Source organism: Argiope bruennichi, chromosome 7, assembly GCF_947563725.1.
Source record: "Argiope bruennichi chromosome 7, qqArgBrue1.1, whole genome shotgun sequence".
In the NCBI taxonomy this organism is placed as follows: domain Eukaryota; kingdom Metazoa; phylum Arthropoda; class Arachnida; order Araneae; family Araneidae; genus Argiope; species Argiope bruennichi.
The window spans coordinates 93,283,710-93,311,699 of record NC_079157.1 but is presented as its reverse complement, the minus strand read 5'-3'; the positions used below and the strand labels follow the sequence as shown (position 1 = coordinate 93,311,699).

The 27,990-nt window shown below is 27.3% G+C and overlaps 1 protein-coding gene and 1 long non-coding RNA gene across 5 annotated transcripts in view; one reads left to right on the top strand and one right to left on the bottom strand.

Annotated features, from left to right (window-relative positions):
* Positions 1-6,834, bottom strand: part of LOC129975694 (protein suppressor of sable-like) — a 31,830-nt gene extending 24,996 nt beyond the window's left edge. The window contains exon 1 of one of the 3 annotated variants that reach the window (XM_056088826.1): positions 6,630-6,834. In XM_056088826.1, the coding sequence (XP_055944801.1) occupies positions 6,630-6,709 (80 nt within the window). In that variant the 5' untranslated portion in view covers positions 6,710-6,834. Of the gene's footprint in view, positions 1-6,190; positions 6,211-6,577 lie in introns of those variants that run through there. The other 2 variants (XM_056088827.1, XM_056088828.1) reach the window with 2 other exon arrangements.
* Positions 6,835-7,065: 231 nt separating this feature from the next.
* LOC129976403 (uncharacterized) lies at positions 7,066-20,542 on the top strand. 2 transcript variants are annotated; one of them, XR_008785140.1, is made up of 6 exons: positions 7,066-7,133; positions 8,196-8,413; positions 11,541-11,665; positions 15,115-15,172; positions 17,401-17,491; positions 20,252-20,542. It is a non-coding gene; the product is annotated as an uncharacterized LOC129976403 (long non-coding RNA). The 2 variants fall into 2 exon arrangements; XR_008785139.1 differs by lacking the exon at positions 7,066-7,133 and adding an exon at positions 7,140-7,275.
* Positions 20,543-27,990: the final 7,448 nt, after the last annotated feature.

Here is a 27,990-nt window from a genome sequence, read left to right as displayed (position 1 = left end):
GCGATGAGATTTTTTTTCCGATTAATTTTTAAAAACTGGCCGCACAAAATTAAGCTGAGATATAAAAAGTTGAAAAAATACAAGGCTAAAGAGTAAATTCATTTTTAGATACCAAATTATTGACACACAATTAGCTGAACAAAACCAAAACCTGAAATACATAGGTATACTTACAACAGTTTCTTTAAAAAAAAAAAAAAAAAAAAGAGGTAGTGGGATTGTGCGAACAAATTTTCGTTCTAAAAGACTGCAGAAAGTATATTGATACTGTTTCTCAGGTTAAATAAATATATTTTCCAACATGCACGATTGAAATCACCTTTCCAAGATGGTCAGAAAAAAAAGCTTTTAAAAGAATGGGACAAAATTATTCACAGTATACATACAGTTATTCCTTACCAGACCTAAATACAGGATGGGAATCCTTTAAAATAATTTTTAAAAAAAATGCTTTGCTCTTTTATGAAACCGAAACGTTTTATTATTATGAAAATATTGTTTAATATGATTTTTTTTTTTCAAGTTTCGAATTTTTTTCAAAAATTTTACTGCACGGAAAACGAAAAGACGTGTTAACAGATAATGAAAAAGAATGGTACAGAGGAAATTGTCTCTTCATAAGTATAACACTAAAAAACCAAGAAGAAATAATTAAATTCTTCTCTGAAATGCCTCTTCACTCAAAATTACGAAATTTCCAGGAACGGCGATTTACAATAGGATTGCCTGACATCAGAATTATTCTTATGGCGTTTTTAATTTTTTTTTTTTTTTTGTTATCCGTTTATATAATACTTCAGAAGAGGGTTTGTTTGTTTGTTTGTTTTGTTATATTAACGTCCCGTTTGAAGCAACACTGGGGCTATTTTGGGACGGACCTCGTAATTTTCAAGAAGAGGGAGGAGAAAAAACCGGATTTAGTTATGTATCGAATTTAATACCTCGCTCATGAAAATCTAAGTTTGTTTTTCTACTGTTTGCTGCAATGTCAACACAACATGCGGTATCATTAATTTCCAATTCGTCCTTCACTTATTGCTTTTTATCCTTTATTCTTTTCTATTTCAGAACAGCAAATTAAATTATTCGCAAATATTAGGAAATAGTTTAACTTTCTTCGAAATGCAATATAAATTGAGAAATAATCATTTTGTCATGTCGCTCGTGTCCTGTAAGCAAAAAAAAAAAAAAAAAAAAAAGATTGTTTATTGTTCAGCTTTTTACTAATTGTTCTTATCAATGGCCAGTCAAACCAGTTTTCGTGGAAGACTTTCTTTTTCTGATATTTCCTCCGGATTATTTAATTTTTCTCTAATTACAAACAATATATAACGCAGACGAGAATGAAATAAAAGAGAAGAGTAAAAATACAGAAGAAAAAAAAAATAAACGGATAAAAATTGCTATTATTTTTAAAATAAATGATAAGTTGCAATCTCGATAATGTTCTAATAAGGACAGAGAATAAATGAAAGAATTTTAGGGCTCTATGCCGCTATCGCCCGAACTTGCAAACAATAACTTCAAAATAAATTTAAATTAAACAATAGGGACCAAATTTTCTGAATTTCAATCCGGTATTTAATTGACCTTCATGGACCATAAGTAAATGAAAACATTAAGAGGAAATAAGATTAATTAAATAAAGAAAAGTAAAAAAAAAAAAAAAACATTTTGCTGTCAATTCAATTATTCTTCCTTTTGATTGCTTCACTTACTTCAGCCATGCTAAGGAGGTTCAGTTTTTTTATGGAGTTAAAAATTGGCAAAGAAAATTTCATAATTTTTAAAAAATATAATTATTTTTAATATAACTTATAAATTAAATATGAAACTGGATAATCCATGTCATAATTCAAACAAGGAATATTTTTTTCAATCCAAGAAGATTTTTATACAGAAGAAAAAAATTTTTTAACCTGAAGTATGCACTAACCATTGACGATGTCATTTAATATGCATTGCAAAAGTTAGAAAGAATTCTTTTAATACTTATTTGCTTTTTTAATTAGTCTTCTCAAATATCTAATTTTGAGAATTTTTCTTAATCAACAAGGTTGCTTAAAAGCTTACTTCAAGTTCACTACACTTTCGACCTGGGGGAAATAATAAAAAAAACTGCGATTTTCAAAATGAAGTAATGTAAACCTACTTTTATCGAATCAGGCTTGATGGAAATCAACTGATTTTTTCCTTACTTGGAAAATGCACCTTTCAGCATACAAGAAAAATGCAAGATAAAGTTAAAAAGATTTTTTTGGATATAAGTTTATTTTTTTTAAAAATTTTATGATTCTAATAATTTAAATTTAACTTTTAAGAGTTCTTATAATGTGAGTACGAGCGAAGGAGTGGATCGATTCGGAACAAAATTCAAAATTGGGCTTCCCCGGCTAATTTGGGACATCTTACTTAACACTGACAATTCAAAAACTGAGAGAAAATATTTTTTTATTCACGTTTGTTCATCCAAATCGGTCATATTACATAGAGAAAAATTCTTTAAGTTGGTGGAAGAATTCGTCAGGAGCTAACTTTAAAAGAAAATTAAAACTTGTTAGTATTTATAATTTTTAATTTTTACTGACAATTGAAAAAAAAAAAAAAACGACAATCTGCTAAGACATTTAATTTATGTCTGCGATTTTTTTTATTGGTGCAAATATTGTCAAATATGCATTGTCTTCGCCATTTTAAACGAATAGCAAAATTTGAGAATTTCAAATCAACTTGATCTAATCTAATCAATACTTGTTAATATAAATTACTCATTTATCAATAAAATTTGGGACAAATCAGGATCGAAATTTAGAGCTCTTGCGTTTTATCAAGAGTAACAGATAATTTTAACTATTTCAAGGGCTCATTATAATGTGAGGCAATTGTCATATTATATTTAAAAGGCAATGTATAAATATGTATGCTGTAAAATAGGATGAAGAATTCTCAAGAACTATTTTTTTAAATTTTAATCTGAACTATCAGTAAATAAAATATAGCAAAATCCAATACTCCATGTTAAAACCGGGATAGTTAATTTGCGATAACTGTCAAATCAAACACGTTTCATCCAATGAAGATAAGTATTCTTTTCAACTCTCACTTTTTCTTATCACAACATTTTTTTCAAACAAAGAAAAAATGAATATGACCTAAGACGGCTGGAAATTTTACATTTTTCTCTATGCCAAGTAAAAGTGATAGTATTCTAAGCAGAATAAAAGATGGGAAGCAAAATTCTTCAGAAGTTAATTTTTTTCAGAAATGAAATCCAATCAATCATTTTATACAATTTAAGGGGGAGGGGGGGGGAATTAGGATAATTTAAAATCTAGACAAGTGAAGAATCCGGGATGCCTAATCACTTTAGAAAATGTCCATTTAAAAACTACGAACGTAACCTTAACCAAAAAGACCTTAATTCAACTTAGGGAAGAAAAAGAAGGGAGAGGAAAAAAAACCGGGCACTAATTAGTTTTGATAAGACTCATCTATTTTCAACATTCTCTATATAATAATTAAACTAACAAAACAACGAGCAAAATACCAGTACAATCTGTCTTGCGCTTTTATATGAAGAAAAAGAGTGATAACAATAAAGAGGAAACGTGGAATTTCGCGTCTGCAGAAGCTCATATTTATGCCGATACACGTAGATGATCGGTATATTTTTGCATGAAACATTTAAGTTGAAAGTTTCATATTTACACCAAGAAAAAAAATCAAAGGGGTAGAAGAAAAATATATTATATCTTAAGATTTTTATGCATCGTAGCTTAAAATATCTAAAAGGCTTTAAAAAATTTTTTTAATGTTTAAATCCAAAAGGCTTAATTTTTTTTTTTTTTTTTTTTTTTGATGTTTGAACCAGCTCATAAATGTTTTACAATAGTATGATAACGTAACTTAGTAATTAATATTTAATATAAGATATAAAAATTACTTTTCTATTGTTAATATATTTCCGAAAACCTGAATCCAAAAGCAGAGAAATAATCAATAGTAATTCGCCGCCAAAGGTAAAGAAAATTTTAAAAGTATAGATTTTATATTGAATTATTTTATGATCATATAGGTTATGTAATCTGAATTTTTCTTACACGTGACCCTGTCGAGGCAGAAAGAAAAAATCTAGCAATAAAAAAACTAATCAATGGCAAGTTTTCAAGACATAAATGATAAAATAATTTTTAAGGTTTTACAGCCACTTTTTATGAAATGCTGCGTAAGGGCTTTATCTATACGTATATTCTTTTTTTTGTATACCAAATTAGTAGACAAATTTTATTATCTCATCTGCTTTATCAAATTAAGAGCTCTTCCTTTTTTCTCTAAAAATTAAAACGTGTAATCAAAATTACAATTTTTTGTAAGGCAGCATTATTTGATGGGCAATAAGTTGCCAGCAAGGAAAATGAAACTAGATGTTCACTGAAATGATTTCCAACTTTCGTCCTTACCATGACGTCACCAACAATCCAGAAATGCACCTATAAAGGGGCATCTAGTTTTTCTAAATTTAAGTGTTAATTTATTAATCAGCAGGTCTTTAGTACTGACTATATTTTAATAAGTATTTTTTAACCAATTCATTTGAGTGTTTTTTCTTAATGATAATTACAATGCTGCACGGTAACGTTAATTACCGTGCTTGCTTGAAAAGCTTGCTTTTAAAAACTCTTGCTTCATTTATCATATAGTACGAACATTAATAATTTTGATCATTAATTGCTCAAATAAACGATTGCATGAATGGATGAAAAAGTGGGAGCACTAAACTAATCAATCCTATGATGGTTTAATCTGATAGAAAAGGAAGTGGAATAGGTAAAAAGGGGTGAGAATCGTTATCTGTAATGGACAACTAGGAAATCAAACAGTTTCGAATCTGCTATGATAATCTTGAATCGTCTCGTTAATACATCAACATCCATAAAAATAACTGTGACGCCTTTCTCGAAATACTTTTGGAAGTCTTTCAAGTGAAATTCTATTTGTCAAAATTCAGGAAATGGATAAAATATTAAAACCAAAGAGTATTTCAATTACTAAGTTTTTTTTTTTTTTTACTTTAATATATTTATATTTTACTATCGTTTAAATGGACATCTCACCTAAACATATTTTCAATTTCTAAATGCACATTAGAGTCGTTCAACTACAAAATGAAGGAATGCTACAATATTTATTATTTATTAAACTGTATGAGAATAGTTTAATGGAAGACACATTTCCGATTATTAAGAAATGAAACAGAAAGCGAAGTGGGATCAAATTGACAGTGAATAGCGTACTCTAACAATTACTTTCATTAATATTTAAGTGAAAATTCTACGTAAAAGATAAAACCAAATTATGTTACATTTATAGACCAAAGAAAATGACTTAATAACACTCAAACAGGACAAGTAGTAGGAGGGAAAAAAAATCTTATTCTGAAATACAAATTCCAAAAAAAGAAAATAGAAATACAGAGCAACGAAACGAAATTGGTGGTGCATAAAACACAACTTAACCATTCGGTTCATTTCATCTACAGGTACCGGCAATTAATCAAAGAAACAAAATGAATTAACGAATACATAAGAGAAATCAGGAAGCGGAGCTTCAAAAATATAAAACAGAGAAGTCAATAAAAAGACATGAAAAATGTTCACTGAAGTAAAAAAGAATTAACTACAATCAATCAAATACAAAATATTGAAACAACATATGGTAAGCATCAAGGCCAAACCATTGCGCAATACGCAATAAATATTTCAATGAAATTTTAGAAAAGCATCAGAAAAATCATCAAAATGAATTGCATTGTATAAAAAATTCTGAAGAAATTTATCAAAGATGAATTCAATACATTTCTCAATTTCAGAGAAATTTCTACTCATACAAGTATTTACATGTACATATAGTGTACAAAATAAGCAAATTAGCTACGGGGCTTACAAAAGTACGTACAAGGAAGAAGAGAACGACTTACGTCGTTAAATATTACTGTTGGAAAATAAATTTACAAATAATACAATCCAGTTCATAAAAGTACATTTAAAATAATAGTAAATAAATAAATAATTTTAAACTAAAATATCGAAAAATTATAAGTAAACACATAATTTTATCGCGATTCACTGTCGCAATAAAAAAAGTACTTGACTGAAGTTGTTAAAATTTGTAAATTGCTTTTCGTACTTACTCCATTCATTAATGCACAATTTGCGTTGCATCGTAACTGGCGACTTCACCATAATGGCTGACGCAAAATGCTGTAACCAATCGGCCATATTTATTATTTCTCAAAATCGTTAACCATTTAAATTATTACAGTTTTCAATCCCTCACTGATATGGGATATTTTGAAATTTATAAAAAAAAAATTTTTTTTAAACATAGGAATATTCCTTATCTGAATTTTTAAAAGATACATGCATTTTCTTTTACTAGAGATCATTAACATATAATTTTTATTCTAATAATATTCATTAAATCAGCCGATTGATTTCTTAACTTAAGCATTACCTTAGTATTGAAATTTCTGCTTGTAAATAAAATCCCAAGCCCACCCTTAGAATAAAAAAATTACCAAAGTGATAATTTTGATAAACTTGTTGTCATTATGTTTGATGATACTCGACCTTTTTGTTTCTCCTTCAATCTGTGTATCTTTGTTAGGATCCCCTACTATGGGTGGGGACACCTCACTCTGTAAAGCCATTCCCAAGATGCTAATGTAGTGGATTAACTAGCAATTGTAAGTAAGATTTAAAATAATTCCACATATATCCAATATAAATCTTCACAATTTCACAAGCTACAATACATTGCGTCTGTACCCATCAATGGCGGTCAGTCGAATACGCCTATGACGTCACCTTAGCTTATCTGGCAACTCATTCTGCCTCCTGATTGGTTCAAAACTGACACAAATTACTAAGAAATTTAATAAAGCTATTTTTAATTTTATAAAAAATTTTGAAAATCAAATTTTAATTTTATATTTCTTCAAAAATCTTTAAAATTTTTCAAAACTTCCAAAATTATTTTGAATAATTTAGAATTGTAACCTATCGACCAAAATGGCGGACATTTTCTTCTAACTGAAAATTTTCTGTAGAGGGAGTGTATTTTTAAAATTACTGGTAAAATTTCGGAAAATTTCTATTATGTTATATGTGCATTTGACGAAAATGTGTGAACTAAGTCGTATACTTACTTTTTGCCTACTTATTTACTTTATTTTTAAAATATAATTGGTCAGTTTTTTAAACCAAATATCGTTCTGTAAGTAATGTAATTGTTAATTTGTCCTCTCTCTTAATTGCAAATATAAAGAACATTCATATTATTTTTGAAAAAAAATTATTTATTATTATTTTTTTTTGCAAGGCATGTTTTATGTGAATGTATGTCTGCGATGTAAGTTTATTACGTATAGTAATCGGCTTTGGTATTTTCATGATATTGTTAAATATTATCGCCTTGTAAATATTTTGTATTGTTTTATTGAGGAATAACTCAACTGTATTAAAATTCTGTATTATTTTATACAATAGCACTGTATATGCGCACCTAATTACAGTTGGTTTTGTTAAATTTATATATACTCAAAGGCAATATCAGCGCCAGGCGATTTTTTTTTTTTTCTCGATAATCAAAATTATGATTTGTATTATTGTAGAATAGACTATTATATTTCAGTGTAAATCTTAACCAACTTGCAAACAATAATTTCTTAATATATTTATAATTTTAGTATTTTTTTTAATCTACTTTTATATGCTTGATTTGAAATAAATTTAATGTAATTCTAAGAAATAAAACATTGTATAATGATCAATATATAATATTACAAATATATCTAATGATGGAATAAAGACATAATATATTATACTGCTACTGTGTTAGTTTTTTAATAATCAGTTATGTTTATGCATTGTATTTTATTATTTCTAGTAATACTGTTAAAATCGTTTGTCTATTTAGTTAACCATAGTATCAAGTGACCATTATATCTCTTATAATATTGAATATTCATTGAATAAACTATTGATATTGCAAGGGATATAATATGTAAGAGACTCATGCCAAACATGAATACTGTTGGAAAGAAATATTTTATGCTTTAATTATTATTATTTATTTACTTATTTTTTTAGAAATAAATATGTAAAGATAAGTAATATTAGATTCCATTGCATTAGATGTCCTTCTTGCGGTCTCCTAGGAAATAAGAAGTTGATGCATAACCAGACTGTGACTAATTAGTTTCTGAGAATATGGAATAATGTGATATAAATCCTTTCTTTCCGGCTTGGGTACCATCTTCAATGTTATTAATGGCTCCATTTGTAATATAGATACACTTCCTTGTGAGAACTCCACGTTACAAATCCTCATAATAGGATCTAATGCATGATTGGTATGTATGATTTTGGAGGCTTTTGTTATTATTTGTGTTGCTTCAGTAATTATTTGTTGAATATTGTGGCTTTGCTTTTACTCTCACTACTTTTGTTCTCTAAACAGTGTTTTTTGTACCTTTTTTGCTTCTATAGCGTAGCATGTGTAATTTTTATATTTTTGATTTTTCAGTATGTCAACTGTTATAAACAAATTCGACTTCCAAAATGGAAACCCAGATTTTTTTTTTTCTCTCTTCCTTTCCAATATATGCAGAAATTTAATCTTTCTTGCATTCCCACCTTTTTCCCAATATTACAGGAAGGAAAGGTACTTATCACTTTATGCACCCTGCATATTGATTGAGTTTAGTTTCAATTAAATCCTTTGTACATACTTGATTCTCATAAAATTATAAAAAATATTAAAGCCATATTATTTTAAATCCCTTCAATACCCTATTCTATTCAGAATAAAATGAACAGTGATATGTTAGGGCTACCAAAAAATATAACTGTCCTGATAATCTTATCTAATTTTTGTAGTACTGTAACTTTACTTCACTTTATTTCTTATGTTTGCAGGTCTTGTACTGAATCTTTTCTCTTTAGCTTGCAACTAGAGTAAATAGTGATTTGAATTTCAATGTAGTTATGAAATTTGTTATTGAAAATTATGCCAAATAATAATTTTAAAAAATGTCAAATATCAAAAATAATTACATATCTTATAGGACTTTTCATTAAAAAATTTGCTCCAAGATTCCATTGTTCAATGTATATCTGCATCAATTTTGGCAGTGTTAAGTCAAGGTTGTCTTGCTGGCATTGAATCTTTTCATAATAAAAGTAATTATACAGAAGAGCAATGGTTGTGTTGTAGAGTGCCAACATATATCAAGCATTCACCTTCCTTTATTATTTGTAGAGATGATTCTTAATTCTTAAATAATCATAACAATTTGCAATTTGAAAGTTTTAAAGGTAGTAAATGATTATGAATAAGTTTATTTAAATTTACATTATTTGCTAATAAAAATAAATTTGTTTTTAGTGGATATTAATTTTTAATATTGACATGTATACGCTGTGATCTAAGTTCAATATTTCACTACATTGATGACAATAGTAATTTGTTTCAGTTTGATCTCATTTTTGTGATGAATTTCACCACAATTCTTTATTGCTGTAAAAATTTCCCAAAATTTGTCTTTTAGTACTGAATCTTTTCATAACAAATTAATTATACAAAAGTGCAATGATTTATGCTATGAGACATTACAAATTAAGAACTTGGAACATTGATATTGAAAATTAGGACTCGGAAGTGTTCCGTTTACTTTGGAGGTCCCATTTGTGTATCTTCAACATTTTAGTGTTGAAAGCTTACAATTTGGTTTTCTAGATTGGAATTATAATAGCATAAATAAAGATATGTAAACTTTACTTGTTTTTCCAATGGATGATAAACTTGAAATACATATTATTTACATATTAATCAGAAAAACAAAAGAATCTTGTTATTTAAAGAATACAAAATCTACAAAGCATTTACAAAAACACGAATGAAATTTTGTTTACTAAATTATGCTTAAACATTATGTATTTATAGAAGTTTAAATAGTAATTTTTAAGTAAAATTATTTATGTCTGCATCAATATATACTACTCCACATTTGTGCATCTTAATATTTTGGGCAGTTGTTATGCTTAGTGATTATTGGTACTTTATTTTGAAATTTTTTTTTTTTTCTTTTTCCAAATGGTATTTAGAATTATCCCAAAGGTTCTTATATTTTGTCTTTTGAAATTAATATATAATTATAGTTATGATGACTAATTTTATTGATCTCTAATATATTTTATCTAAAAATTTGGTTCGGAAATTAATATTGCTTGTAATTAGAATAAACGTTTATAAATTGTTAAGGGTAGAGTTGATATGAGGACAACAGCATCTGTGGTATTGCCTTCGCCTCTCACAAAAATTGTTAAAAAAGGTGTCATTTTTTTATCATTAAAATGTTTTGTATTTGCTAATCTTGCATCCTTTTTCATGATTTTATATTGTAACATGTAATATGATTTTAATTTATGGATGAAAAATGAAATTGCATTCTCTTTTATTAAAGCTTTCTGCGAACATAAAAGGAACAAAAAGTCATCAACAAAATTAAGAATTGACTATCAATTTGCTCTTACAAAAATCCAACTAAAAGATAGTAACAATAAAATAATAATTGCAGAATTGCAAACAAGACGTGAAAAGATATTAAACAGACACAGAATGAAAGATTTTTCAGTTAAGTTAAAACAACAAGACTGCTAGGTGATTTTTATATCAATCAAATCTACACCAGCCCTGGAAGTTTTGGGAAATACCAGGTATAATTCTTCTATAAACGAATAACAAGTGCCAGTGGACACATAAAAGATTCAGTTGAAGGTTCTTTTTTTTTTTTAACGTCTCATCTGAAAAAGAAAGAGACTCTTATTGCCAGAAATATGGAAAAATTTATGCATCAAAAACTTTGCTAGGTTCTTTCTGCAGTTTTGTAAACTCGCAAAAGAAATTGTTTACCAAACCATCGCAACTAAATTCAGCCAAGTAGATCAACCTTACTAATTTCAACTCCAACTTATTAACTTGCTTTTATTTATTTTAAATTATTTGTATAAACTTATTTTACTACGTAACTTAAAATTATTTCTTAATGGCTTTATTATTTATCAAAATTATTTATTATTTTCTTCTACATAAGTATTGCTATTTTTTACTTTGTTAATGTATTTACTTATTTTTGTTATTACCTACTCTATTTATATTTTTTATTTTATTTACATTCACTGTATGGCATAATTTTTTCTCTAGATGTTATGGATGTTTAGGCCAATCAGTTTCTTGATTGAATTCCTGTTTTTGAATTTCTAGATTGTTTTTTTAATCAAATTTATGGCTGTTACTGAGTTATTCAAAAATTTATTTATTTACTTGTGAATATTATGTTCTTTTATACTATTAGCTGTAATTCGTAAATATAAATGGTACACATAAATATATATTATGAACAAGATTTAGTTTTCATTCACTTTAATATATTAATTAGCCGTATATCTAATTTTATGGATTTATATTAATCTTTATAGGGATTTTATATTTCTGAGAAATGGAAGAACTTCTGCCGAATTGTGGTCAGACAGATGTTGAGAAGTTATTTCCGAACAAATCTGACAAATTGTAGAAGATGGAATCTCTTTGAAATAAGATGAAGGTGAAATGTTTTAATTTGATTAATCAAAAATGTATTTTTAGAACCTTTCACAGATAGTTGGATTTCAAATAGTACATATTAAAAGAACTGAGCATTTAAAATTAAAATGAGTGAATGGTTTCTTCCAAATTTTCTCACATGCTCTTAGAAAAAAAAGTAATATAACTCATCCTCGCACATACAATTGTGAACCTTGGGTAAGATGATGCATGTTGGAAGTGCTCTGATTTTAAATTCCCGAGTCCTGTATATGAATTTTGTGAATTGAATATTATAACGAAATCTGAATTTACATTATATATATATATATAATATAATATAATATACAATATAATATAAAATCTGGATCTAAATTAAACCTTAATTATTTTCTAATTTTTATCTTAATTTAACCCATATTAACTTCGTTCTAAAATGTTCCCTTATTTGTGATCCAATTCCATCTTTTTTATTTAATTAATGATACACAAGCTCTAAAATTGCTGAAATTGACAAATCCCTACACTCCGAGTAAAGAGATAAAAATCTGTCGAGCTAAGCGAATTCTTTTTAAATATATCTATTTTCCCCTTACCTAAAATGGCACATATAAAGAAATCCCTATCAGAATCTCGTAGTATATAATCATCTAGGAAAATATTTCTATCGCTCTTGTGTCGAGTTACAGATTGATGTACCTTGTCACTTCTTGCTTGTACATAAACTATGCCCCCTGGGATGGAATAAAAGCAAAGTTTAAAAATTCAAAGTGTCCTCTCTCTTTGGCCACAAAACTCCTTAAAAATTTTTATGCTTATATAATCTGTTAAAATCAAAATTTAATAAATTTGTTCAAAATTTAAATTAATCAGTTCTGTGTATCATATTTTATCTCTCTAGCTTTTTATAATAACTTACAATGAAATCCATTCACTTAACTCCTGTGAATGGATTTCATTAAAAATTTTATAGAAATCTACACATATGGTCTAAACTTCATAAACCTAATTTCATCTGTCTAGCTCAAAGTATTTTTTCAGTTATCGTGTACACAGAGCAGCAAATGGATATAATTTCAAAAATGTGTTTTTTGTACTCACTATAATCTGAAACATGAAGATTCATCAGAATTTCAAGTTTGAATTTTTTGATGAATACATTTCTTTCTATTTGTGTACAAGAGAGTAAAAATTTGAGTATCTCTGTATTTGATGGCTCAGTTTTAGGCTTCATTATTTGTGCCGGGAAAGGTTCTGTTTCTGCAGAAGATATGTGTCAGATGGAGGTATGCAAAGATACCTTTTGCTATATTATCCAATGTTTTATGTACTGATAAGCATTTTTACTATCTTAAATGCACAGAATATCTGTTTAGAAAATAATTTGCAGATCTTTTAATGAAGAAGGTGATCTAAAATATTTATTTCTAATGAACAAAATGCACACGCATACAATTCGTCACCGAATCAAGAAAGTTTCGAAGTTTTATTTTATGCATTCAACCCTTTTCCTTTTGTTACGGGACAAAAGTCAAATTATGAGTCTGTTTCTTGCCATATATGAATTAAATGGTCTCTTATAATCGAACGTGCTGCTGTAAGAATTGAATGTTGCAGATCTTGGAAAGTAGTGGTATAGAGTTTTTAAGTGTATGCCATACCTTTGGTTTTGAAATTTTAAGTTTTCTACCTATTTATTTCCTATGATTACTTCCTACTTTGGATATTCTTATCATTTTCATCTGACATAATGAGAATGACTAGTGCTTTTTTCCCTTTCATATATACCATATTCTACGAATTTCTTGTATCATCTATAAATCAATATGTAGGAAAGCATCTGTTTGTTGAATTTCTACAATCCACACTGCTATACGACAACAAATTCACTCTTTGCATACTGCAATATTTCCTGGCTTCCTGCAAAAATGACTTCCTGCCTATCAACTTTTCCTTTAAAATAGAAGGCTGTGCAAGAATTGTTACTGGAATCATACTGCAAAATATAACATCTTGAACTTTTCGGTGTCCCCTGATGAATCATGTTCTTCTATGTGTTGTTGCCCATTTGAAATATTCTAAGTATGTACTCTGTCTATTGTTATTCATTAGAAATCTTTTAAATAAGCTTTTTCTTTTTGAATAACCTTTTATACATATAAAGCTTTATAGGAAGAAGAAATAAGTTGCATGTTTTATTAAATTAAACAAAATGAGGTGCTGAATAATGATGGTCCAAAATGCTAAAATTTGCTTTGTAAAGTGAAAGGGTGTTAAAATAATAACAGTTTTTCTACTTACATTGACAATGAACCATTTATTTATAAAAGGTGTGTTCAAAATAATGAAGAAGTGTGGGGGGAGGGGTGAATTGATGATCTTCTGCCTGTAATATTGAAAGCATAAAAAACATCTAACGTAGAGATGTTTTTTATCGACCTCTCATCTACTTTCATTGTGAGACGTAGATTGAAAAATAACCAGTTAGTCTTCATCTACTTTGTTGACTTATCATTTCTAACTGTTGTATTATGTATTTGATATATTGTTAAGTAAATTGCCTAATAAATATTCATCCCTTCTTGAAGGTAATAATAATGATTGGTCTGGTTCTTTGCGAGTATGTAGATAATATACATATTGCAAAGTGGCAGACCTGTCTTTCAAAACTGCTCATTTGATAGAAAAAATGCCTCAGAGAAAAAAAATAATAATCATCTAATAGTAGATATGCATATCAACAGTATAAATATGTTTTTAGATTTCACAGATATGTTTAAACACTTTTAATTTGAAGTGAGTAATGACTGAGTGGAATAATAGCTGTACAAAGGGTGGGGGGACTGATCGTATCATATCTGTGCTACCTATGTGTAAGGAAAAGGCCAACAATTTTTAGTATACTTTATTTTGAAATAAATAATATTCCTTTTTAGATTATTCTAAAAGTGAGTTCCTGACTTTATAAAATCATTAGTTATCAGTATAACCAAATAACATTAAATATTTGAGTAGCAGTGTTTAAGTAGCATTAAATATTTGAGTATCACTTTTGCTCAATTTGGAATGCACAAATATTTACATTAAGAAGATTAGCAGTTGTAACGTTTCTTAATTATCTTTCAAATCTGTAAGTACATTCTTTTAGTAAACTTGTTAATTCATTCATTTTGATTAATATTTTGAATCTTTTCTGATATCTGTTTCCTTTTGAAAATTTGTGAACCATTAAGTTTCAGATATTTCTCTTCATTTTAATTTTCATTATTTCATAAAAGTGAATTTTTTATTGTAAGAATTTGTATTTGCAATGAAGGGAATGTGCTTATTTCTTTAACTTTTCTTTTTATTCACTGTCTAATGTTTTTCTTTTGGAAAAGATATGTTTTTCAATATTTATAACATTTAATTTTTAAATATAGCCACATAATGTTTTCCTGTTTTTAATATTTGATTTTCATTTTATTTTAGTCATTGCTACTATATCTGTATTTAGTTATTCCATGACAATTGCAATCTTTCTATGAAAGTAAGTGATGGTTTCTTTTAATAAACTGGATGTATATAATGTATTTTGTTTTAATTTAATTTTTTTTCCCTTCAAGTAAAATTACTTGATTATGAAATAGTAAATATTATATTTTCAAGGAATTTTTTTACAATTTCAGTAACTTTGATAATTGCATTATTTCTTGCACTAATAAATAAGTATATTTATTTATCCATTTTGTAAAATACAGACATGAAGATAAATAATGAAAATGTGTTTATTTTATCAAGTTTATTCTATTAATAAGTCAACCAATACTTTTACTTTCATTAAATTTCAGTGAAAATTCTTTCAAATGATAAAATGCAAATATAGTCAAAATATTTGATTTTGTCTTTTTTTTTTTTTTTTTTTTTTTTTTTTTTGAAAAACAGAAGTGGTTTTGTACAATTTGAACAAGAAAATTTACAAGGTAAACCTAGCTTTGAAGCTAAAAATGAAACAGGGAACCTAATGATATAGAAGTTGTAACTTCAGCATTTTAAAGAATCTGATAGAGAAATTTTGGACTATGATGAAGATGTGATATTTCTTTCTTTATATCAGTTATACGAGCTTTTTTATTGCTAAGTCATATGATAATATGTGGTATTTTTACAATATAATCTTTAAAACATGCAATTTGAAAAAAAAATTGTCGATTTCCACTTTAAAAAAAACTGTGCAATATTTTCTCTTTTAAACAGGCTTGATTACATTTGATTAGACATACTTAATAAATCAATTGCAAATTTCCTGGTGCATTAATTCAGGGAGTTCATCAAAAGTTCATATTTGCTTTTTTCTAAAATGTATTCTTTTTATATTATTTCACTTTAACATCTAACTATGTAATGTCACATTTATTAATAAATACTGAATTTTGAATAAATAATCTGAAGTTTTTACAAATAAATAATAGTTTTTAAAATAATTGCAACCTAATCAAAAGATTTCTAATGTGTCATGCCATAACAAAAATAAAAAGATTTTTACGTTTTAACAAGAATTTGTTTTGCATAAAACAATTCTGACATATTCTAGAAAGTTTAAAATAAAAAAAAAATTCTTGTTTCCAAAAGTTATTCAGCATCTGTTATTTTTAATGCTTACTTTAAAGAAGTTTATACTGCCGATTTGATATTTATATTGCTAAAAACTCCATTTCTAAGTCTTTCTGAATACATGATAGATGTGAATTGTATTGTTTATTTAGAAAGTTTATATATTACAGTTGTTATATTCAGAGTTTTTTTAGATTATTACAATTGCTCTTTATTACTGAAATTAAAATTCTTTTAATAATGATTGTGCTTATTTTATTTATTGAAATTACCTTTTATGTATTATTTATGAAGATCAGAAAATTCATCTTTACTGCTGTTATCTGTTTAAAAATTTTAATTATTCTTTAATTTTTAGATCCAGTTAAGTTTTTTGGTTAAAATGAATAAAATTTTTATTATGGTCATGCCTGTTTTAAATTAATAAAATCTTGTGTTTGTAAATTAATCTGCTATCATTCGAAAATTCTAATCTACATTAAAAAACAAACATGATAAAATAAGAAAATAAGTTTTTTTTATTATTATTATTATTATTTACCATTATATTGGTAGTATCACAAACAGAAGAATTAAGACTGTTCAGGAAAAAATATCAATGTGTCCCACAGTTGACTTTTTTTTTGAAGTGTTTAGAAATTAATGATATGTCATTATATAGTTGTATATGAATGCAGTTGTCATGATGTTAGGAGCAATAATATATTCATAATTTTTCCCTCTTGAAACTTAAAAGAAATATCACTTTGATGATTTTTAAATAAAAAAAAAGCATTTCGGATATAAAACTTCAATATATCACACTTAAGTTTAATTAATTATATAATTTCTATATTAAGAATTTGTGAGTTTGAAGTATTGGAATCAATGAAAAGCTGCTGACTTTTATTTCCTTTACTATTGGAAGTGGTATTGAAAACTTTAATTGCTAGTTGCCAAAACAAAGACTAATTTTTCTAAAAAATTAAAAAATATATATTACACTTTGTTTTATTAAAATAGGACAATAAACCTTTAGAAGAAAGTAGGAATTTATAATTTTGAATATATGTACATTTCAGAATCTGGTTACCTTTCTTGCCAAAAGATGAGAGACACCTCTCGCAAAACCTTGGTTTTATTTATGGTCGATTTACTTATATTATTGATACTTTTCTTTTACAGACTGTGCTAAGTGCAAACTATATTCATTTAAATTTGTTGGATTTCGTCTGCAAGTTCTTCATTGGAATTTTTTTGACTGTAATTTTTTCAAGTTTGTATGATAATTTTTTCTATTTCTTTAAATCTTCTTTGAATTTTAATGAATATGCTGAAGATAAAATTAAAAGTTTCATTTCTCAGAATAAAAGACTATATAGTGACTATTATATTAATAATTTAATGAAAAGTTTAAATGCAAATCTTTACTTTATCATGTACTTCACCAAAATATTAATAGAATTTTGATGTTATTTTGTTTTCCAAACATCAAGTATACTTGATAATGCAATTGTTTGTAAATTTTATGAACACAAAATTATGCTGAGATCTTATAAATAAGAGACAATAAGAGTTTAAGTCTTAAAAAATAGTTTAAGTGGTACTGATTATATATGAAGTATAAATAATATAAAGACTACTAATTACATCTTAAAGTTACAATAATTTTCCCCCCTACAAAAGCAGCATTTTCGTCACTATTTTTTTTATTAAATTTGTTTTATTATAAATGCATTAATTTACCATATTGTCATGTAATTAATTTTTTTGTTGTCATTTTTATGCAAATAACTGTGTAAATGGCTTTGGATGAGTTATTTATATACATGTGAAGTTGTTATTTATTTCTGTTAATTTGAATTGCTATTGGATACTAATTACTGCAAATGTTGAAAAATGTACACTTGCATTTTGCTTATATTTAAATTGGTTTTCCCAAGTTCTAATTATATTGATTAAAAAAAGCATATTTTTCATGAAAAACTATTTTAAATAGATAGTAAAAGAAAAGTTATATTTCATTAAAATGTTTCTTAAGCAGATAATATAAATTGTGATGTTTTTATATGTTTATCAAAAAAATTGTTAATGTTTTACTAAGTAAAAATGGTTTAATATTTTAACGATTTGCAAACTTCTATATGGAGCAATAACTGTTAAATACAATTAACTGTATACATCATTATTTGTAATTGATATTAGTGATATATTTCTTATACATTCTAGGATGTATACTTTCTGAGAACCTGCATTACTTTATTCTAGAAAAGGGAAGCAGGAATAATTAATTGCTTCTGTGCATCATATTTTGCAGATGATATAGATAACTTAACTTGTTATTAAACTAATATAACAAAAAAAACCAATAATAATTATATAATATAACCAATAATTATTATATATAATTTTTATAATAATTTTCTTATACACTGCGTAAAAAAAGTAGAAGGACAGTGTCTTTTTGCCAATTAATATCTCTTATTTTCTCCTAACTACCAGATATTTATGCAGATTTAGTTTAATGACCCTTGTTTTCATTTTAGGCAAAAATTAAACATCTACCACTAATATTATTAAAAAAATTAGTATATATAATTTTCGATGCGTAAAAAAAGTAGAAGGACACTTGGTAATATATTTAATTTAGTGAGTTGTTCTTTATTTAAATAGTGATTTTGTACTTCGTTTATCCTTTTCTGTCAAACAAATCTAATTTGTTTAAAAGTTACGTTGTTTCTCCGTTCTCAGAAATACCTAAAGGAATACCTTTGAACGATTTGCAAAGAGGGCAAATTTCCGCCTATCAAAATTATGGTAAAAGTGTCAGAGAGATTGCTCGATTTTTGCAGGTGAGCCCCAATACAGTTTCAAACTTTATCAGAAATCCTTATAAAAATGGAAATAAAAAGAAGACTGGTAGACCGAAGAAGTTAACACCACGTGATGAAAGAAAACCTGCTCGTGTGCTGAAGAAAAACAAAGGAAGTGTTTCAAAGGCAAGAAATCAAGCAGGACTTAATCATGTGACGAAACAAACAGTTTACAACTATATTAAAAGATCTAAAAAAATTCATTTTCAAAAAACGGAAACATCATCCTAAGTGGAAACAAGCTCACATTGATAACCGTTTAGCGTGGGCTAAGGAGCACATGTCGTGGACTACAGAATGGACTTCTGTGATATTTTCCAATGAAAAGAAATTTAACTTAGACGGTCCAGACGGATATCAGCACTACTGGCATTGTCTGGGGACTGAAGGCAAATACTATTCAACACGACAGATGGGAAGAGGGAGTTTAATGGTTTGGTTGGCTGTTGGATACGGAGGAAGGACAAGTCTGGTTTTCTTAAATGGTAGGCAAAGACATACAGACTACATTCAAGTGCTGAATTCCGAGCTTCTTCCTTATGCCTCTGACATGGGGGGTGAAGAGTGGAAGTTTCAGCAAGACGGAGCTTCCATTCACACCGCGACTGGAGTCAAAAATTGGTTCCTAACAAATAATGTGGATGTTTTACCATGGCCAGCCAAAAGTCCTGACCTTAATATAGTGGAAAATATCTGGACAATGCTAGTTTGTCGAGTGTATGCTGATGGAAGGCAATTTGATTCGCAAACTCAGCTTCGAGAAGCATTGAATGACTCGTGGGACAATTTTTGTAAAACTGAAATTCAAACTCTATACAATTCACTTCCAAACATAATATTTGAAGTTATAAAAGCCAATGGGAAGACCCTTCCTTATTAAAGTCACTATTTTTTCATTCATTATAACGCTGTCCTTCTACTTTTTTTACAAAGTTTCAAAAAAGAGAAACTATTTTTGTTGTCATTAATATTTTATGTTTGAACATCATAATTCTGATGTTAAAATTGTATTTTTGAAATATTTGTTAAATGTTTCTAATAAAAATTTTTAGTAAAAATAAAATATTTTTCGGTTATTGTTAGAAAATCAAGTGTCCTTCTACTTTTTTTACGCAGTGTATTAAAAGAGTTATTTATAAATAAAAGGTTTTTATTTTTTTCAGAAGAAACCATGAAGATTACCCTTGTCATGGTTATATTAATTCAGCTTCCAATGTAGAAACTGCCTTGTGATTGGAGAATAGTTAAAAACTAGATGATGTTTACTTTTGCATGCTCAATCTGACATCAATTGCAAACATTTTTTAGTTAAATCTGTTCCTAGATTATTGAAGGAAAGAAAGCCTACATATATTGTCAAATTTTTATATCCTTTTGAGTGTAAATCTAGTTAAGTATTTTTTGAAGATTTGCCATGTATGCATTTCTTGATTAAATTAAAAACAAGTTTATTTATATACAAACTAGCTGCTTTTGATGACCAAACATTTCACTTGAGTTATTAGTTATATTTACATTTCATTAAATCTCTTATGCATAATATTTGTTATCGTCTGATGAAAGTCTCTAATTGTGACAGATTAAAGCCATGTTAGTTTAATAGCTTTGCACCTGTTTTATATATATTGTATATGTGATCCATTTGAATGGAATCATATTCCATGGTATCATAGCTTAATGTAACTGTCTGATTTATCTAACCTCACATTACAGTATTTTTTTTTTTATTCATCATGTAAATTTTACACATATTAATCAGAATATTTCCTTACCATTTAGCAAAGAAAGAAAATCATACATTTAATTATTTAATAAAATAACATAAACAGAATTTCAGTGCAATCTGTTGTAGAAAATTAAGGAGAAATACTTTTTTTAACTGTCAAAATTGATTAAAAAGACTATTCTTTGAATTTTAGATAATAGAAATCAATTTTGTACTGTCTTTGGAGTGCCAGTGCATATACATATAAATATCTTTATTATTAGTAGAGATTAGAGTGGCTTTTAAAAATTGGTAAGAATAATTTTCAAATATGTTGTGCATAAATTTTATCATTTTAAAGTAAGTATGCTTACAAAATTATTTGGGAAAAAAATACAAATTTGACAGGAAAGAACTAGGATATTTTCTCATTTCATTTTTCTGAAATCACTTAACATTTCAAAATAATTTATTAAAGGTAATAGGATCCTTATTACTTCTGCATGAATTAAGCTTTAGTTTTAACAATTAGAATGATCAAATAATGTATGTGGAATTTTATTTCTTAACATATAATTTTCCTAAATTCAGTGTGCTTTTTTTTAAAAATTTAATAAACAAGTATAACTTATGGTTGTCTGCTAATAATAAGAGAGAATATATGTGTGTGTGGGGGGGGGAGGCTTTATACAGAACAGATCATTAAAACTGGAGCTGACAAATTTCACACAAACATTCTTTAAAGAATAGAAATGTTCATTTTGGAGCAATTTTTTTTCGAATTTATTCAATTAACCATTAAATGAAATGAACATGTTTTTCACTTTTAATTTCCGAGCATATTATTGCACAAAATTAATATAATAGTTGTGTAATTTTTCCTAAACTTTGTCATTATTTTAAATTAAAATAATTTTTTTTCTCTAATTTTCAATAATATTTTATTATTATTCTAAAATTCAAACCATTTTTATTGTTCCATTAAGTCTTTATTCATGATTTTCTTCCATTGTTGAAAATAAAGAATTCGGTTTAAGGAGAACAAAAAATGAAGCTATAGTATCTCAAAAATCAGAACAATTATGTTTTTAAGTGATTTGATGTCATGGAATTAATTAAGATGCTTATGTGCACAATGATCATAACAGGTGTTAGTCTATTAATATATTTCTGTCATAATTTGATGCTTAAAAATGTTATCTTGAAGTAAATATGAATATTAATTTTGTATAAGAGATTCAATTGAAAGTAAACACAATTAAAAACTGAAAACTAAATATGAACCAACTGATTACAGAAGGTGGCTAGTGTTATGATATATCAAATCATGAACTGATACGAGACATATTTTCTTATATAATGAAATGAGCTTTGTCTGATACTCTTAAATATTTCAAAATTTATTGTTTTTTTTGAAAATTTATTTAAGATTTTATAGAGCACAATTTATCAGAGTGCATTCTTATTAATCAGAACATTGCTAAAAATTTAATCTACTAATTGAATTTTTACTCTAATTTAAAACAAAATGGTTGTCTTGAACACTTATCACAACACTGATTTTGTTTTGCAAGAATGTGTGCTCAGAAATTTTCAAATAAAAATGCAAACCATACTTTGCATGAAGATTATATTGTGCATTATTGTATTAGAATAGTTGACATTGTAATGATATTTATTTTTACTAACTGTGATTTTGCAAAGGTAATTGTTGTTAGAAGTTTAAAAACAGTTACCTTCAAAAACTGACACATAAAGAATGTTCAATATTTAACTGGTTTTTTTTAACAAAATATTTAATATTTATCACACATTGATATATATATAGTCATATTATAGTTCCTTCAGCAGCTAAGAATGTTTTCTTAACTTTTTATAAGATTATTGTAACTATTATGATTGTGGAATGAAGACCTGATTTTTCTCAATTTGATAAAGGCTTAAATTACAGATATGTACTTAAAATCCTCATTAATTTTGATAAATATTTTTAATGAATGTTGACGGATGTGCATAAAGGATTATAAATTTTAGTATTAAATTATTTTTTTTTCCTTAAATTGTTAATTTTGTTTACAAAGGGCTGAGATATGTTTATCATCAGATTATTTTAAAAGACATGTGAAAAATTAAACCTGTTAAATTCACTTGATGCCTTTAAATGTTAATTTCAGAATTCAAATGAACAGGTTTGCTGTTGCAAAAGTTTAATAATAGGGTTGTGTCAGTCAAGTGTTGACGTTTTGTTTGCTGCTCCGGGACTTTTTGGGGAATTAAATATAGCTTTTAATGAAAAATAGATTTTACTTTTTATTGTTTTATTTTTGATAAGAAATTATAATTCCACATTTTGTTCTATGCATGTGAATACCTTGACACCTTTATTAGGCAAAGTTCTTAGGGGGGAGAAATCCATAAATACTGTTTCTTTTTAAAGTTATGTTTAGTTAACTAATCATTATATATAAAGATGCAGCAAATTATAGAATACAATTTAGCTATAAAATTGGTGAATATTTCCCTCTTTCAATAATCTATCTGAGCGAGTTAAATTTAAAGCTTTCATTATGGAATGTGTCATGAGTACTTTGTAAATACACTGCTTGACAATTGCTAAGGAACAAGTGATTTACGCAACATTACGTCTCAGACAGCTGACCAATAAAAATGAATTCAAGTTGAGAGGGCGTGGTAGACCAAGACTCGTTATCTGTATAAAAGACATTGCATACAAGCTCATGATTTATACGAAAATTCAGGCTGTTTGACCCAAAGTAATGCAGGATGTTATAAAGCGTTGAGGTATCGGACACACTGCAAAGTGAAAATATTGTCCGTATGCAATGGTCTGCTTACTCTCCCGACCTAAATCCCATTGAACATGCCTGGGATGCTCTTGGCAGACATATTTCACAAAGAACCATCTCTCCCCGAATAGTGCAAGAGCTCAAAATCGCCTTGAGAGAGGAGTGGGACAATATCCCCCAAGAACTCCTCGATAGTTTAGTGGAGAGCATGGAGAACAGATGCAAAATGTGCATTAGTGTCCGTGGTCATCACACATCTTACTAAGGTACTTATGTCTGCATCATTAATACCTGAAGATCAATTTTTGTGGGGCTGTTTGGAAATCATCCAAGGAGCATCTTTTTTATTTTTAAGTTTTTCATTCTTCGATGTGTCGATATCAGCACCATTTTGCACTATAATAAATGCACATTCTCCCTACTAAATAAGTACTTATTTTCGTTTCTTCAATCATTGTCTGTACTTAATTATTCCGAAAAACGTAACTGTTCCTAAGCAATTGTCAAGCAGTGTATTAATCTTCATTCTCAAATAGAATATCGTCTTGCTTGGAAATATCTTTTATTTCATTTTGCTTCGCTGGATCAAAATATAGTTTACCATGTAAAATATAAACAAAATCATTTTTTTTTCTGGGGGAAATATCAAAATTTTGCACATTATTGACCATATCGGATAAACAGTATAAAAGCTGTTATGGACCAAAATACATAATTGAATTAATGTCCATACACCAAACTAGTTAATCGCCAAATATAATCATGTTATTATTATTTTTATTTGTTATTATTTTATATGTTATTTTTTTTATGTACATGAATGATTTAAGCGTTTATAATAGCCATCTTTTTTTTACTCTCTCGTATACAATAATGTAATCGTCAAAAAAATTCGAACTCGATTTTTTAACGAATCTCCACGTTTTAGACCTCGGTGAATTCAAAAAACACATTCTTGGAAATGTCCGTCTTTCTCTCTGTGTAAAGATAACTCGAACATGCTTAAAGCTGAACGGTTAAAATTTCGCATGCGGTCTATACACCAAATATGCAGATTTCTATCAAATTTTGCGTAAAATTTTCAGTCTATTCGAATATAACACGATAATTATAAAGCGACGAGAGCTAGATAGATAAAATGCGGTACACAGATTTAACATCTATAAAGTAGACACGTCTCAGATTTTGAGCTAAATCTAACTAGGAATTGACTGTTTGTCAGTTCGTGCTTTCAGAAACATGTAAACGCGGATGTTTTGTGGTTGCAAGTGTAGTTCTGCGTCAAATTTTTGTTTCAATCGGTTGAAAAAAACATGTCTAAACATAAATTAGATTTTTGGACACTAATAACCACATGCCAGCGATTAATCAATCGCTAATAACCTCATCAAGGAACATACGATAGATTTAGTAAAAATATAAAATTCGCAGCAGAAGTTAATATTATTGTGTGTCTACGTCATGCATGGCGTTCTCTGGCATGGCAAGTTGATTAGAGAGTATGCGAGAAAGTTTTGGGGAGACAACCCCCACTAGTTAATTCTAGATATATTTAGTTTAGTTAGGTTAATTCTAGATATATTAGTGCGTTTCATAAGATGTTAATTTTACTCCATTTCTGAATAAATAGCCTAAGGAATTACTTCATTCTTCCCTTATTTGTTATATTTGTTGAAATATACATTTATAATTATAATATTATTTTATTAACTATTGCACCTTTTTATATAAGCCTTGTTCTGTTTTCATCGAAAAATTCATCGGTTAAATCGATTTTTGCGCATTGTGTGAAAGACGTTGCTATGACTTGACGACCTTTCTGGCAAAAAAAAAAAAATGCCAAGATGGGAAAAAAGGGAGTAAGAGAAAAGAGCTGGAGAGCCGCGAAAAAGAGATGATCTGAGATATTTCATGCGCTTGTATGTGTAATTAATTATGTTGTGTCACATAAGCGAAATGCGTTAACAAATATTCTTGGGATAAAAATCATCACACTTTTTGTCTCCGATCATAATCTACAAATATGTTGAGTTAAAAAAAAAAAAAAAACATTACACTATGCATTTTTTTGATAAAATTTCACAGTTTAGTTGGAGAACTATAGTCAATAAAACAATTTTCGCCCAGAAAAAAATCTAACAGCTACCAAATATTTTATAATTACTAAGTAATGTCCAGTTATTATAAATTAAATTAAATTCAGGCTTGACTAATGTGATTAATAATCCCATATTTTTTTAAAAAGTCAGTTTGCATAACGCTTTTTCGTCATTAAATATAAGAACATAAATATCTCTCATTTGCTACAAAGCGTTTAGTACTTTCTTATTTTGTTTATGCATCAAAATTTCATTCAAATAGTTATGCACGTTTGTGCAGGTTTTTTTTTTTTTTTTTTTTTTTTTTTGCTTTATAAGGTCCATTTTATTTCTTAATTTCTGTAATACTTTAGTAAAAATAAAATAAATCGTGAAATTTAATTAAAACTGACATTATGAAATTAATACAGCTGATTTGATAGGTGAATCAGGTATCATTTTAAATATATGTATGCAATTTGTGTTTATAAAAATATATAGAAATTCTGTATTTTTCAAATTAACACCTAATATCAGCATTTTTTTTTTTTTTGTTCATTTGTCAAAGAATTGGAATAAACCGTAAAAGTCTAATAAAGATAAAGACGTGGATGTGAGGCAGGGCCGGCCTTCTGGAGGATGCGGTGGATGCTCTGCATCGAGGCCTTGAGATTGAGGGGCCCCCAAATGATCAAGAACTAAAATAATATTCTGAACTATAATTGCGGAATAGTAAGAAGAGAAAAAGAAATTTAACTCTAAAAAATCGTTATGTTTGAAAATATACGGATACAGCATATTACAAATCTAAGGCCATAATTTACCGTCATTTACCTCACCTATTAAGTAAGACTGCATATAGTGTTTGAAAATTCATTCTATAAAATATTTAATATTGTTAGATCTAATGATGTTCATGGCAAGAAAGTATCCTTCTGGTTGTCAAAAAAGAAAATTAGCAGAAAAGGGGAAGAAATAGAAGAAACAATTAGCAAAACAGAAGTTACAATTCAACTGGAGTAAAAAGATCCACACAAACTACACAATATTGTAAAGGAAATGCAAAAACTGAAATTCGTCGAAGAACTGTATAAATATACAATTCTTCGACGAAAATGTTCGAATAAAAAAATAACGATAACATATTTTAGTAAGTGATTCATATTTAAGGCTAAGTACTATTAAAACGAATAAATTTAAAATGTTGTGTAAAAACCGAACCTGTATAACACAAGGATGTTTTGAGAAGAATCCTGAAGATAAGTTATTTTCCACTACGTATTATTTTAAAAAAGGAAAAAGAAAGGAAAAAAAAAAAAAATGCCAAATGGTGAAACTTGCTTCGCAGCTGGTTAATGTATTCAAAAACGTATTGTATACTATTTTCGAAAATATGTGGAAATGAACAATCTACACGATTTAGTAGGGATTATAATAACTGTAGATAGCTATCAAATGTAATTCAACATCATGAACGTTCTATTGTCCATTTAATTGTTTAGAAAGAATTACTGAAACGACTAAATTTATGTTCGACTATTGATAAAAACAAATTAAATTAATATAAGTAAGGAAATGGGAATACTTATTTCAATTTTAGCATGTAATAATTTTCCACTTCGAGGAACTCAAGAAATAATAGGAACCCCTAATAACGGAAATTTTTATTTATTTAATCGAATTATTAAGTAAATACGATTCTGTGCCAATGGATTATATAAACAGAATAAAAAATTCAAAAAATAAAATTGTGCATCATTTAACACATAGATCACAAGAACAAATTATTTCTGCGTTGGGAAATGAATTAATAAAATTAAAGACAGTATAAAAACATCCACTTACTATTAGTATCTAAACGTACTCTTGATATTACCCATAAGGAACAAATTTCGGTTATTATTAGGTATACAAATAGTGAAGAAAAAGATTAACTATAAATGAGTTATTTACAGGGTTTATAGAAATAACTGATGTGACTGAAGAAGGACTAGAAAAAAATACCATTGAAAAGGTTAAGTAAGCTTAATTTAGATATTATGAATTGTAGAGATTGATTTAATGTTAGTTAATAAAATTAAAACTGAAGCCCAAAATTTAATACATTTCTCGACGAAGCGAAAGTGATAGTGTGTAATTTGAATATTTCAGAACATTTTTCTGAAAAAGATTATATTCCGAAATAGCAAGTTAGAAAACCCGATTGAGGAATTTAGATGTTATTTTTTAACAATATAACTGATACCGTTATTGCACAAATAGAAGATAGATTTAAGAGTATTTCAAATTAATTCATATTTTTCTGCATTAAT